General features: G+C 45.3%; 1 protein-coding gene across 6 annotated transcripts in view; it reads right to left on the reverse strand.

Annotated features, from left to right (window-relative positions):
- The window catches only part of DAB2IP (DAB2 interacting protein), a 160,048-nt gene that overhangs the window by 47,318 nt on the left and 98,428 nt on the right, over positions 1 to 14,302 (reverse strand). For all 6 annotated transcript variants that reach the window (XM_078150152.1, XM_078150151.1, XM_020967535.2 and 3 more), the window contains exon 2: positions 1,293 to 1,446. In XM_078150152.1, coding sequence (XP_078006278.1) covers positions 1,293 to 1,436 — 144 coding nt within the window. In that variant the 5' untranslated portion in view covers positions 1,437 to 1,446. The remainder of the gene's footprint in view (positions 1 to 1,292; positions 1,447 to 14,302) is intronic.

Genomic DNA, 14,302 nt, shown 5'->3' on the forward strand with positions numbered 1-14,302 from the left:
GAGACTCCTCTGTTTTCTGTTTTCCCTTGATGCTCTGCCACTAACCATAAATTAATTCTTTTCTTTTTTTTTCTCTCTCTTCCTTCCTCTCCACCAACTCTTATTATATGCCAGATGCATAGATAGGAATCTCACAGGAAGAGAAGGCACGCAGGGGGTAGAATATGCATGCACAGGAGGGCCAGCATAGATGCCGTCACATACAAAGTACACACACTGACGTATACAAAGCACTGTGCTGGGTGCTAGAGAAGATGTTAAATTTTGACAGGGCCATGCTATGGGGTACGACACGTTTTAATTATTATGATATGAAACAGAGTATCCTAACTGCCAAAGGGAGGTACACAATGATGTCTGAGACAGAAAAGGGAAAGGGCTGTTATTGATCCGGGGGGAGGGGGGGTATCACGGATGATTTCTTAGAAGGGGCATCATCTGAGCTGGGTAAGATTTCAACAAATATGGAGGATGGAAGATTTCATGTGCCAGGAACAACATGGGCAAAAGCATGATTCAGACAAGTTGGGATATATAATGGGAGAGTGAGTGATATGGTTTGGTTGGAGCACAGAAAATCAAGGCTCATAGGACATTAGAACCTTAGAAACCATCTTGTCCAACCTCTTTATTTTACAAAGAAAGCGAGGTCAAGAGAAGGGAAATAATTTACCAGAGGTTATACAAAATAGTGAGTGGCAAAGCCAGGATTTTAATCACAGGTCTGCTAACTCTAAATCCACTCTTCTTCCATGACTACAAAGCTGCCTCTACATGCCTTAATTGAGTATGAGATAAATTTAAGAAGATAGAGTGGAGAAGGATTGTTGGCACAGGGGTGGGGGAGAGAAGCCTCGAATGCCAGGCTAAGGAGCCTGACTTTCATGCAGTAGGCAATAGGGGACTTGCAGGTTTAGGGGGGCAGCTAGGTGGCACAATGGATAGAGTGCCAGCTGGGAGACAGGAAGACCTGATTTTAAGTCTGGCCACAGGCAATTACTAGCTGTGTGACCCTGGGCAAGTCATTTAAGCCGTTTGCCTCAGTCTCTTCAACTGTAAAATGAGGATAATAATAGAACCTACCTCCATGTTGTATGGAGGATGAAATGAGATAATAATTGTAAAGCAGTGCCTGGCACATAGTCAGCATTGAAAAATGTTAGCTGTTATTAGAGGAGGAGCACATGTAAGAGAGGCCCGTGGCAGGACAGACAGGAAAGGAGATAGCACCCAGCAGAGCTTCCATTCTTCCCTCCTGACCTGAGGCAGCTCCTCCCATCCCAGGATCTTACCTCAAAGCAGTAGTCCTGGCCCAGGATGCTGCTATGAACAGGCTTGATCACCACTTCCTCCTCCATGCTGAGATCCAGCGCCTCCACTGCGCTACTCGGACTGAGCAAGGACTCGTGGGACCTCGATTCCTTCAGCCTCGGCATCAGATGGGATCTGGGTAGGCACGGACAGGGGAAGGGAAAAACTATTAATTAATCCCATCCAGTGACGTCCTAGGCTCTTCTCCCCAAATGTCTACACCCACACCCCCTCACTCCCACTTTACCGTAGCTTTCTGTGAGAAAAGCTGCTTCCATTTCTAGCGGAAGGAATACTTAAGTCAGAAAGATGGGAGATCTGGAATGCACTCCCCATGAATTCACCCAATGATGCAGTTAGCCATTGACACAGGTAGCAAGGATTGATTCTTCTCTGGGAAGCCTATCCATACTTCACTGGATTAGGGGCTGGAAGGGATCTTAAAGATCACCCATTGTTTCCCAATCTTTTCAAAGATGCGGACTTTTTAAAATTTAAAAAAATTCAAAAACATCCATAACAGTAGTTGTATGGATCAGGTGACTGAGAAAATACATTATAGGGCTTGGACATCCTAGAATAACTCCCTCCTCCACATCCCCCTTGCACTCCGCACCCTCCCTCAATCTTCATCATTGGATGGGAACCACTTGATCTAGTCCAGGGATGGGAAGCCTGTGGTCTTGAGACCACATGTGGCCCTCTGGGTCCTCAAGTGCAGCCCTTTGACTGAATCCAAACTTCACAAAACAAATCCTCATAATAAAAGGATTTGTTCTGTAAAACTTGGACTCAGTTAAAAAGCTGCACCCAAGGACTGAGAAGGCCACATGTGGCCTCAAGGCTGCAGGTTCCCCACTCCTCTAGTCTAATTTCCTAATTTTGTAGTAGCTCAGAGAGGTTAGGGGAACTGCCCAAGGTCACCTACCTATCTGGGATTTGAACCCCAAGTCTTCTGATTCAAAATCAGTTTGTGTGCCACTACATCATTTTTCAAGACTGTAGGAGAGGCTGCTGGGGCAGGAATTGGGTGTGGCCCTTGGTGTGGGTGGGTGGAACAAGTCATTTCATGCACATGTAAACAAACACAAACACACCTGGGAGTGGGTAAGGAATGATGCCATTCAATCAATCAGGCAGGTTTCTTCCTCTAAGACTTTCACATTATCTTTGCTGGGAATTTCCACTTAAGGTTCCCTTCCATTGAATCTCTCTATAACTTTCTATACATACCTAGTTATTTACATGTCATCTCCCCCATTAGAATGGGAATTCCTTAAGAGCAGGGACTCTTTTGCCTTTCTTTGAAGCCCCAGGTGCTTAGCATAGTGCCTGGCAAATAGGAAGCTCTTCATAAAATACTTGTTAACCTGACTAAAATGAAGGACTCATCACCTAGTGATGACCTCTAATCCCCAGCTCGGACATTCTGAGATTCTAAAGGCCTCAGCAGGCTGTGCTCCTGCCCATCTCTCCCAGGAGGGAGGAGGCCAACAAGACAGAATCATAGAACCATCACATAGAACCTTTGTAGATGAAGAAACCTTAAGAACATAGGATATTAGAGACCAGAATCTAGTCTAATACTTTTCATATTAAAGATGAGGAATCAGAGCTTGTTAGGAAAAAAGTGGCAAGAAACAGTGAATTTTAGTGGCAGATTCAGGAACTGAATCCAAGTTGTCTGTCAGCCTAGTGCCCTTTTCACTATATTTACTCAGCCTCACTGTGCAGGGTTCTAGGCTAGGACCTGCTTTCTATCTCCTATATCTATAGGTCCCATCACCCTCTGTGCTTGTTTCTGAGAGAAGGGCATGAAGAGAAAGTTCCAGTCTGTGCCTTGCACCCACACTTCCACACCTGGAAGGAACTTTGAGAGGTCATAGATCTTCCTTTTATAGCTTGTTTGTATATGCTAGTTTGCATGTTGTCTCTCCCACTGGACTGTGAGCTTCCTGAGGGCAGGGCCTGGCCCACACTGAGTACTAGATAAGCATTTGTTGATTTGATTAAGTCAGAGGCTACATTTGTGAGTTCTTACCACTCCCAGATCTAAAATCTTCAGAGTCCACATTCTTGAGAAACTCCAGACCCTCTCTCTCACAATATGCACCTGCTCTGTAAGACATATGTGACCCTCCCTGTGCCAGACCAACCCAGGATCCATGGGAACACTAGGGAAACTTCTCTAGTTTTGGTTGGTCCACAGGCCCCCACAGTGCAGAGGATATGGCTCTCCCTCAGAATCCAGGAGAACCCACAGGAGTTTCTGAACCAACTTTGTGACATGGTCTGGGGATGTAAACTACCACTATATCCTTATTTTAGCGTGTCTGGTTTGGCCCATCCCAGACCACCAGCCCATAATGGCAGGAGACAGAAGGGCTGACGCAGCCCAGAATGGACTAGTTTTTTTTTTTCTTACAAGTGTTTCACATCTGTCCCTTCTTCTTCACTGCTGCCACTCTACTCAAACCCTCACTACCTCCCACAAGGATTATTGTAATAACAGCACATTTACATAGCAATTTCCTCACAACATCCTGGGGAGGTGAGTAGTGTCAGTTATAACCATCCTTATTTTATAGATGAGAAAACTGAAGCTCAGAAAGGATCATGGGATTGTAGATTTATAGCTAGAAAAGAGACCTTAGGTAGTTTCAAGCCTATCCTCCACCCCTCCATTTACAGATGAGGAAACTGAGGCTCAGAAAGGGGAAGGGACTTGCCTAGGATCATGCAGGTACAAAGCAAAAGAACTAAGAATCAAACACAGGTCCTTTTGCTCCCAAATGAGTGCTCTTCCCATTACATCATGGCTGAACTTACTGAGTCTCATGCCTTTCCTGAACCAGACAGACAGGTCAATTCTTCTCTCAGAGGGTCTATTGGCCAAAGTAGCCTGTCAACCCCCATCTACAACCAGCTCCTTAGCTCTGTGCTGATCTCCCTGAACACAGGTCCCCAAGTGTTTACAGAGAGACAATGATAAATAAGGCCCTGTTGGCTTCATCGATTCCCAGAAATTCATTTGTGCCCTTGCCCCCTGAGATCTCCAGACTCCTCCACGAGGGAACCCACTGGGGCAAAGGGGTGGGATCAGGGGCAACTGGCTGGGGCAAAGCACCTGGAGAACAGAAAGGTCACCGGGAGGAGGAAGATAAGTGTGTCTGTCTCCAAATGTCACTGCCAGTGAATGAACCATTTGTCATTCACACACAGCAAGTCCCCACTTCTTAGACCTTACCCTGAGATGGCACAGTCCCTAGGTCTATCAGAAGTCATAGAATCAAATCAAGATTAGAAGAAACCTTAAGAGATCACCTCATTCACCCCTCTTATTTTACTGAGAAACCTGAAGCCTGGGAAGGGGAAGAAATGTGTCCACAAGGTGACACAGAGTAGTAAAGTAGTGAAGGGAGGGAGGGAGGAAGGAAGGAAGGAAGGAAGGAAGGAAGGAAGGAAGGAAGGAAGGGAGGGAGGGAGGGAGGGAGGGAGGAAGAAGAGAGGAAGGAAGGACCATTATCCAAGCAGGCTGGTGCTAATAATACCAGCCCTAACTACTGTAATCTGGGTAACATGCACTCTCCTTACTCTATTTGTATTTCCCATTGATAAGGGCACTCTCTCCACTTGATAACCACTCACAATCCATCCACGCCTTAACATCCCGTGGGGGTTGTCCGTACCCTGCCAAATAACTGCCACAGGGGTTTCACCCAGAGTGCTTGGGGCCTTTCTCTCAATCTCTTGACAATAGAGTATGTGGGCTGTCCATTACCATCCCTGCTTTAAACACTTGGTATGTTCTGTTTTCTGTGGGTATGCTCATCTTTTAATGTTCTGTGATCTCCTAGTAGACAATGTAGTATTCTGAGGCTTGGTTTTATTTCTATTTCTTCATATGGTGCATCAGATACAGAGAACTAAGAGTTCAAATGTGGTACCTCTCCTGCCACTGATAGTACGAACAAGGTCATGTAGTAATACAAGTCTGTTTCATTTCGCGTCTTTGTCATACCTCCCTCACTCTTGTATACATGTTGTTGGGCCAACCCGGCCTCCTTGGTTCTTATCTGCATTTCATTTCTGTTTTGTGAAACGATCCTGTTCATACTTTTCTGTCTTTCTGTGCAGTTTCTCTCTTCAGAGAAATTGTGTGTGGGCACAAAAGACACTTCCCAGTAAAACACCTGAACGTCCCCATATAAAACCTGTTGCCTGAGGGAGACTAGAGACTGTGATGGGAAGGGCATTGAGCATTTTTTAAAATGACAAAAACAACAGAGGGATAGGCAATCTGAACAGATCCAAAAGATAATCTGTAACATCTTAGAAGTAAAAGCAAGCTATATAAGCAGTAGGTATTTGCAGTTTGATATATTTTTTTCTTTTTTGCTTTATGTAAGGAAATGTTTGTTTTATTTAATATTTGGTAACTTCATCATTCAAAAAACAAAACAAGTTGTTTGAAAACAAACAAACAAACAAAATACCAGCCCTATCATTAATTGCTTCCCTTCTTCTCTGAGCCTCATTTTCCTTCTCTATAAAATAAATTGATGACCTCTCACCAAGTAAAGACAATATGAGCCCTAAGGACAGAACTCTAAAATGATAAGACACCTATGATCAATAGTTACCTGGACCCAACTCATGGTCTATTCCTCCCCAAACTCTATCCTTGATAGTGGCAACACAGAGCCGGTTCTGTTGGAGAACTCACTTTTTGCTCTTTGAATACCCTGTATACAGGAAGAATCAGAGCACAAAGCCACGAGGACCCTCCCTATACCTATTCTAGGATTCCATACTTGTAATCAACATATATGTAAGAGGCAGCATGTGGCAGTAGAGAACTAGTCTAATGTACAGGAAGATCTGGGTTCAAGACCTCCATATCCTGTGGCTGTGACCACTCCTTGCAAGTCACTTAACCTCTTGCTGCCCCAGGTAACTTTAATACCCTAAACTCCAGAGAAGGTGGCCAGCCATCTGCATTGGTAGAGGAAGTACTTCTATATCAAAAATTGAATTAAAAAAAATCTATAGATGAGCACTGGCTTTGGAATCAGAGAACTCATTTTCAATTCCTGACTCTGTTTTCCTCATCTGTACAATGAGGGGGCTAGAATTGGATTTCCAGCTTTAAATGCTCTGACATTAGGAATCTTTCGGTTTCTACTCCATGAGACTGAAATGGCCAGTGTTGGTTACCTGCAACATATACTTTTCAAAGTGTATGGAAACGGAGAAGAAATAGTTGCCATCATTACAAAATGCAAGCAGACCCAATTGCCAGTTTTAGCTGGGTTTTCCCAGACAGAATTCTAATTCGTACAAGGTGTAGCTCTAGGTCTTCCATCCTAGCATTTAGTTCCCTGCACATTCCAGCCCTGGGCTAGACACAAGGTTGGTGAGTACTTATTGACTTGCTGACTGATTGATAAGGAGATGTGCTAGTTGACTGGGGGCAGTTACTTTCAATCTATTCCCGGAACAGAATGATAGCACAGATGACCTCCGAGGCTGATTCCTTGCCCATGATCTCATCTGACCCTCAGACCATTCCCGGAGGTGCTGTACTCATTTTTTTTTAAACAAAAACTGAGGTCTAGCCTGGAAAGTTCATAAAGTGTAGAGCTGGAAGGTACCTTAGAGATAGTGTAATCTAATTTCCCTCATTAGGAAATGGAAGCCTAGAAAAGGTCACATAGATAGTAAATAGCAGACTGGATTGAACCTAACTCTTCTGACTTCAGATTCAGTGCTTTTTCTATGACACAGAACAATTGATTGGGTGGGATTAGAACCTGACTCCCCACCTAGTATTGCAAACCAAATATTGTCCTTTATTTTAAAATTCTTAGGAAGTCTAGGACAAATGTCTTCATTTTTCCTGGCATAGGCTCCTCTTCACTCAGTTAGCAGTTTTTCCAAAAAGGCTTTCACCCCAAAAAACCTATTGTCTTCCCACCTTGGGGTGTTTGTCCATGATCAGAACAAGCTCCCTTTTCCCTGTAGGCTGCAAAATGCCTTTATCCTGAGCCTGGACCTATCTAGCCATAGCTAGCCATTCCATTCCACAAAACCTCAAAACTGGAAAGGACCCCTGATGTCATGTAGTGCAACCTTGGGCAAACCACTTGTAAAATGGTGGTGGTATTATTGAACTGGATGATTTCTAAGGTCCCTTCTAAGCTCTAAGATTCTTTATCTAAACAAGAACGCCATCTACATCATCCCTGAGAAGTGGTTGGGGAAATTTCTACTTGAAGACCTCATGGTGGAGGCCACTGTCTCTTAAGTCAGCCCGTTCCTTACTTGGAGACAGTTATAATTGTTAGAAAGCTTTTCTTAGTATTGAGACAAAATTTGCTTCCCCAAACCTCCCTTCCTCCAGTACTCCTAGTTTTGCTCCTCGAGTCAAGCAGAATAATGAAAAGTGTGCTAGATCTTGAGTAAGACCCGAGTTCAAATCCTAGCTTTGCTACTTTATAGCTGTATGATCTTAGGAAAGTTATTTAACTTCTCTGGGCCTCAGTTTCCTCATCTATAAAATGAGGGAGTTGAACTAGATGGCTTCTAAGTTGCCTTCTAGATCATCTTCCTTCCATTCCTTCCAGCCATTCAGACACTTAAGACAGATATCATATTATGTAGCTCCCCCTATCCCAAGGCTTTATTTCTCTAGTCTGAACATATCTCTAGCTTCTTTAGCTGACCGCTTCAGCCCCTTCACCATCCTGATCACCCTCCTCTGGATGCCCTCTAATTGATCAATCCCATCTGGCTCTGAAGATCAGTGAACTGTCCTCTGGTCACGTGATGCCCACCCCAGGAACACAGGCCTTGATGTAAACATACGGCTCTCTGCTCTGGGCCTGCCAGTCATTTCCACAGAATCCCTGCTCTGGCTCTCTGCGGCTCAGTTTCAAGGACTGTTGTGAACATTTTAACAAACATGGCAAATGGTCCCCCCTCTCAGAAGACAGCCCATCGATCCTGAGGGGAAATAACCTTGTTATCCATGTGGGTTCTGTTCTGGGGACTCCAGCAGAGAGGCCGCTGCTGCCTGGTTATTAAAGCAAGATGTTTGCCACTTGAAAGCACAGAGGAAAGATCCCATTCCTGGCACCAATTGGACACAACATTTCCACCCGACATTCCAAAGCATCTTTCTGGCAGTCTTTCCTCTCCCCTCCCTCCAAACAGGGGGCAAGCTGAAGGAACAGCAGTAGTCAAACAGTAACAGACATAAACGGGCTTGTTCAGATTGAGTGGGTAGCAAAGACCCTGGCCCAGGGATGGAAGGATTGGCTCCTAGGCTTCATGCCAAATTTAGTCATAGAATTTAGAACTGGAAGGGCCCTTAGAACAAAGAATTTTTTTTAAAAAGTCCATAGACTATTAGAGCTGTAAGGGAACATAGCATGTCACAGCTGGAAGGGACCTTGGACCATATGACAGTAAAAAATGGAGAAAATGGAATATTAGAACTGGAAGAGACATTAGAACACAGAACATCAGAATTTAAAGAATCTTTAGAAGACAGAATGTCAGAATTAGCAGGGACTAGAGAGATAACCTTGCCCAAGCCCCTCTTTTTATAGACAAGGAAACTGAGGTCTAGAGATGTCCAGAGGGTCTTGTCCATGGCCACACAGTGAGGTAGTGGAATAGTCCAGAACCCTGGTCCTCTGACTTCAAGTCCACATCTCTCTCCACATAGCAGGCTATGCTACTAAAGTGCCCAATTCTTTCTGCCTCTCCAAATCTGAACACGTAGATTATGGATAGAAGCATGAAATACGTCCCCTGGGGACCATTTAGCTTTACTTAGATGAAGTCTCAGGCTGAGGGAGAAGGCAACATTAATTGCATTTAACAGAAAGCTGCCTTCCTCTATAAACTTCAGAAGAGTATCATTCCACTTGGCGAAAGTGAGGCTACAAACCACGATGCCCCTGCACGCATACACAGGATAAGATAAGGAGCTTGAAAACACCATTTGAATAAATAGATGAGGAAGTTTCTGAATTTCCAAAGTGCCCAGCCCAGGGAAATTCCCAAACCTTTCTTGCCAGATCATAAAGGAGACAAGGGGCTGTGACTGGAGGACAACAGAAGCCAGGAGCTATTTGAGAGAGAGCCTGGGAAGGACACTAAGATTCCAGTCCTGGCCCCTCCTGATGCTTGCTGTGATCTGGAGGAAGTCACTCTACCAGCCTGTTCAAACTCTAGCAAACATTTTCTACTCTACATTCTAACATGCTATGTTTGAAGGCTTTAACATTTTACATTTTAAGGTTCTTTACCGCTTCTAGGTCCAGAAACTCTTTCGAAGAGTGATTTCCATAGCTATGCCTCCTTATTTCACTCATAGAACCCTATACTACAGCCATTATAGGCAGCAATTTCAGGATAAGAATAACAATAGTAGCTCACTTTTACATAGTGCTTTAAGGTTAGCAAAGCATTGTGAGGGAGGGGAAGTGAAGGGAGGAATATGCATTTAAATATGCATTTAGTAAGTGCCAAGTACTGTACTTAGCACTTTTACAAGTAGCTCATTTGATCCTCACAATGATCCTGGTAGGTAGGTGCTATTATTATCTCAATTTTACAGATGAGGAAACTGAGGCAGTGGTTAAGTGACTTGTCCAGAGTCACAGAGCTAGTGACTGAGATTTCATTTGAACACTCATCTTCCTCATTCCAGGCCTTTACACTATCTCATCTGATCCTCACAACCACTTTGGGAAACAGGTATCATCTCCCTCATTCCCCAAATACTATCCCCATTTTACAGATAAGCACAATGCCTTGCCCATAGCAGGTGCTTAATAAATAGGAATTGAATTTAATTAGGGGAACTCTGGCTCAGACTCAACCCAGGGGTTAATCTGGTAAGTGGCAAAGCTGGGTCAGAAGATCAGATTTCCCAACTCCAAGACCTTTATGACATCACTACTCCATTAAATTATTTAGGCTTGGGGCAGCTAAGTGGCTCAGTGGATAGAGCACCAGTGCCAAGTACCTGAGTTCAAAGCTGGCCTCAGACACTTACTAGGACAGGATGCCCTGGGCAAGTCACTTACCCCAATTCCCCCCCCAAAAAAAACCCAAAACCCCAAACAAACTTAAATAAATTAATTACTTGGGCAGGCACAGAGCCTCTGTGCCCCAGAGAGAAAGGGAATCCTCCAGGGTAACTAGACTTTCTACTAAGGGCAATAGCAATCAGGCTAGTTCTGGGGATGAAAGCCATTGTGTCTAACTAATAAGCCTGCGCCTTCAGCACTGACCCTATCTATCTCTACTGGAGACAAGCAGCCAGATAAGGCCAAGAAAAATGAAACTAACAAACTGTCAATAACTTCTTTACTCAGGGCTAGTTTAAGTCTGAAATCTCACAAAAGGAGAAGATGATGAAATCGTAGAGAGAATGCTGGGTCTGAGGTTGGAGGACTTGTATTCGAATCCCTGCTGTCTTGTTATTTATTACTTGTGCTGTCATGAGGAAATCATTTAATCTCTTTGGGCCTATGTTTCCTCCCGAGTTAGACTAGATGACCCATATGGTCCCCTCTGACTCTAAAATCTATAATCCTAGGACTGCAATTGTGTGGTAAAGAGGGAGGGCAAGTATCATTACTCCCATTTAAAAAGGAGTCACCTGTCTGAAGTGACATATTGAGCACGAATGGAGAACCCTGGTCTCCAAAATCCCAGTCTAATGCCTTTTTTCTGCCACAACACGCTACTTCTCATGTCAAATATTTCTCCAAATTCAAGCTGTGCAGCAACATTTGCATCTACCTGCTTCCCTACTCAGTCCTTATCACCGGGGTCACTTGGCTAAGAGCTCCTAATAAACATCTCTCTGAGGGACACACAGCAACGTCCAGACTATCAGTGACCTTGAAACACAGAGGCCAGTTATCCCTGCCCACCTATAAGAATATAATGAAAGGGCCGGCCCAACTCTGCCTGGGTCTCAGACGGGCTGGCAGCCCCTAGCCCACTTGGAGGTAAGAGCCCCAGAATTCGCTACTAACAGAGCTTCTTTCTCTGACAGGTACCACTAGAGGCCGTTCTTAGGACCGCAGGCCCATTCTAGACCTCTGCTCTGCGTGACAACTCCAAACAGGACAGGACGCCCTCCTCACCTCTCCCACACCTCCCTAGAATCAGTCCTCTAGAGCAGTTAGGAGCCCCAGAAGTCAGGGCCCCCAGTTGTTCAGAGGTCCTTGTCACCCACTGTTCCAAGGTCCCTCCCAGGTCTCACAATCCTGCATTTTATTTTTTAATATTAGATGCTCCAGTCCTTGCAGCTTCACACTGTTTTAACATGGTAGTTAGGTTCAAACATTCTACATCCTAGGTTCCTCCCAGCTCTTTTCCAATATTCTATTTCCAATGTTTCCTTCTAGCTCTAACAGTCCTTGCTTTACCCTTTTGTTCTTTTTTTAAAAAAAAATTTTTTATACCCTATCTTCTAAGGTCCCTTTCCAGACCTAAAATTCTATGTTCTGCTGTCCCTTTCGGCTCTGACATCCTGCAATCCTCTAATACAAACCTGGAATATTATGGAGATGGAGGCATCAAAACCTTTTCCCTAGATCTGATCTTTCAGTCTTGTCATGCCATCACACAGATGGGAAGCCATCCCTGAGCTGCCCGGGGTGTGGCTCTTCCCTTCCTCACAGTACTCCCAAGTAAGTCCTCAGACCCCATTTACCCCCCCCATTCCTGTTTCTCTAGCAAACGCTTTAAAACAACCCCCCCACCCCGAACTTCTTTACTAGATCCTGCCCCCAACACATCCAAATTGCATCCAGCTCAGGTCTACGTTCCTCAATCTCACTTTCCTAACACCTAGTCCCTGCCCTACTGGCCAAGTTCACTGCTGTGGGGCTCAAGCTCACAGGGCCTTCACACTTATTCCCCTCCTCCTTCCCTCCTCTCTCACTGTCCCTTTCTCTCGCTTGAGCAGCTCCTGGCTGCCAGGCAGAGCCCACAATACACTCACAGCTTAGCTCAGCTCCTGCCCCACCATTGGCTGCTCCTGTAGCTGGGTAGGAGAGGCAGCAATTCCCATGCAAGGGGCTCTGACAGCTGCTGCTTCTAGCCACTGTGCAGGACACATGCGTATGCTGATACACATGCACAGGATGATGTCCTCTAGACTCATAAATATATCACACAGATACACACAGACTCAAACATACACTGCCACCTGCCCATCCCAGACACACAAACATACAGTTACATAGGAATACACTCATTCTACCCCCCTCACCATAGACACACCAGCAGACAAAGATACAAGACACACAAAAACCCATAAAACATGTTTCATCACCAGCACTAGAGACACAAAAAGATCCAAAAAGAAAAAGCAACACCCCTATACACACACACACACACACACACACACACACACACACACACACACAGAGTCACTACAGATACATAACATACAGCTATTCCCTCTCACCCCTCCAGTAAAAACATAACCACCACCCTACTTACAGGCATCCTTTCCACTTCACTTCCAAAAACCAACAACATACGAAAAACAAACAAACAAACAAGCAAAAACCCTCCCAGGCTTCCTGACAGTCCCAGGTCTTACCTAGCTAATTGCCCAAGCTGTCCTGGTCCATTCCTCTGAGGAGGGAGAGCTCCCCAAAATACTGTGCTTAGATACCATGGACAGGGTCTCACTTTTGTAACCTCTGACAGACCTTAACCCCCCCTTCACAGCCAGGAATCCTGAGGGAGATGGGCGCAAGACAAGAGAGGTAGCCCATCTTGCTGCTCTGGGGTTTGGCCAGGGGAAGAGGTTGGATTTCAACACCTAGAAGCAGCTGGTCAAGTCCAAGTGCTTACCTCACAGGGTGCCCACTCAGGTCCTCCCTTGGAAGCATCTCTGGGCTCTCACTGCCATCACCCTGGTACGGTTCCTCATAACCACTTGCCAGGGTCTTCCCATCCCCACTCCGATCCATCCTTTCCCTGATGCCAGACTAATCTTCCTCACAAAGATAGAGATCTGATTCTGCTACTCACTCCACTGCTCAAGAATTTCTGTGGATCTGAGACTGCCTCCAGAGGCAACTTCAAACTCTTCAGCCTGGCATTCAAAGCTCTCTGCAATCTGCCACTACTGTACCTTCCCAGCCCTGTCCCATATTACTCTGCATCTCTAGATTCCCAGCAGGCTGGACTCCCCCTACTGTGAACACCTCTACACCTTTGCTCATGCAATTCCCTGTGCCTAGAATACCTCCCTCCTCTGTGCCTCTTGGGTGAATAATGGAAAGGAAGCGAGACCTTAGAATACATAATGTTAAGAAAGGGAAGGAAATATCAAGATCTTTGAGTTCAATCCATTTACTTAGTGGATGGAGAAACAGAGGTCAGAGATTGGATATGACCTACCCAAGGTCACGCTGCAAACTGGTGGCAAAATCAGGATTAAAACTTAGTCTTCTGGCTCCCAGTTTAGTATTCTCTCCACTACAAACAACAGATTGTTCTACAATGCCCAGCCGTCACTCATCCCCACCTGACCTAGAGTTGGCCTTCCTCCAGGGGCTGCCTGTACTGTGTGGCGTCACCCCATTGTACCCAGCTATTTCCTTTCCCACTTTCTCCAGCCTGGCTGCCACCTCTGGACTAGGCAGGCAGCCCAGTGGAGGTCAGCTAGCGGGCTTCAGATTTGGCTCATTCAGCTCAGCCTGGTGCTTATTGTTCCTGAGCTTGGCCAGGAGGGGGTGGAGAAAATCAAACTTGACCCAACAGCACTAGACCCAGTTCCCTCCCCTCCTCCTCACCCCCCCATCTATGGTGTCTGGCCCTCTCAGAGCTGGATACAGGGCTTTAATGAACAACTCTAGGTTCCCTCCTTCAACTTTTTCATAGTGTTGCAGATTTGGGTCACACAATTATCAAACACAGAATATCAGTTGAAAGGGGTCTT

This window comes from Phascolarctos cinereus, unplaced genomic scaffold (assembly GCF_003287225.1).
Source record: "Phascolarctos cinereus isolate Bilbo 61053 unplaced genomic scaffold, phaCin_HiC Scaffold_2;HRSCAF=192, whole genome shotgun sequence".
Classification (NCBI taxonomy): Eukaryota; Metazoa; Chordata; class Mammalia; order Diprotodontia; family Phascolarctidae; genus Phascolarctos; species Phascolarctos cinereus.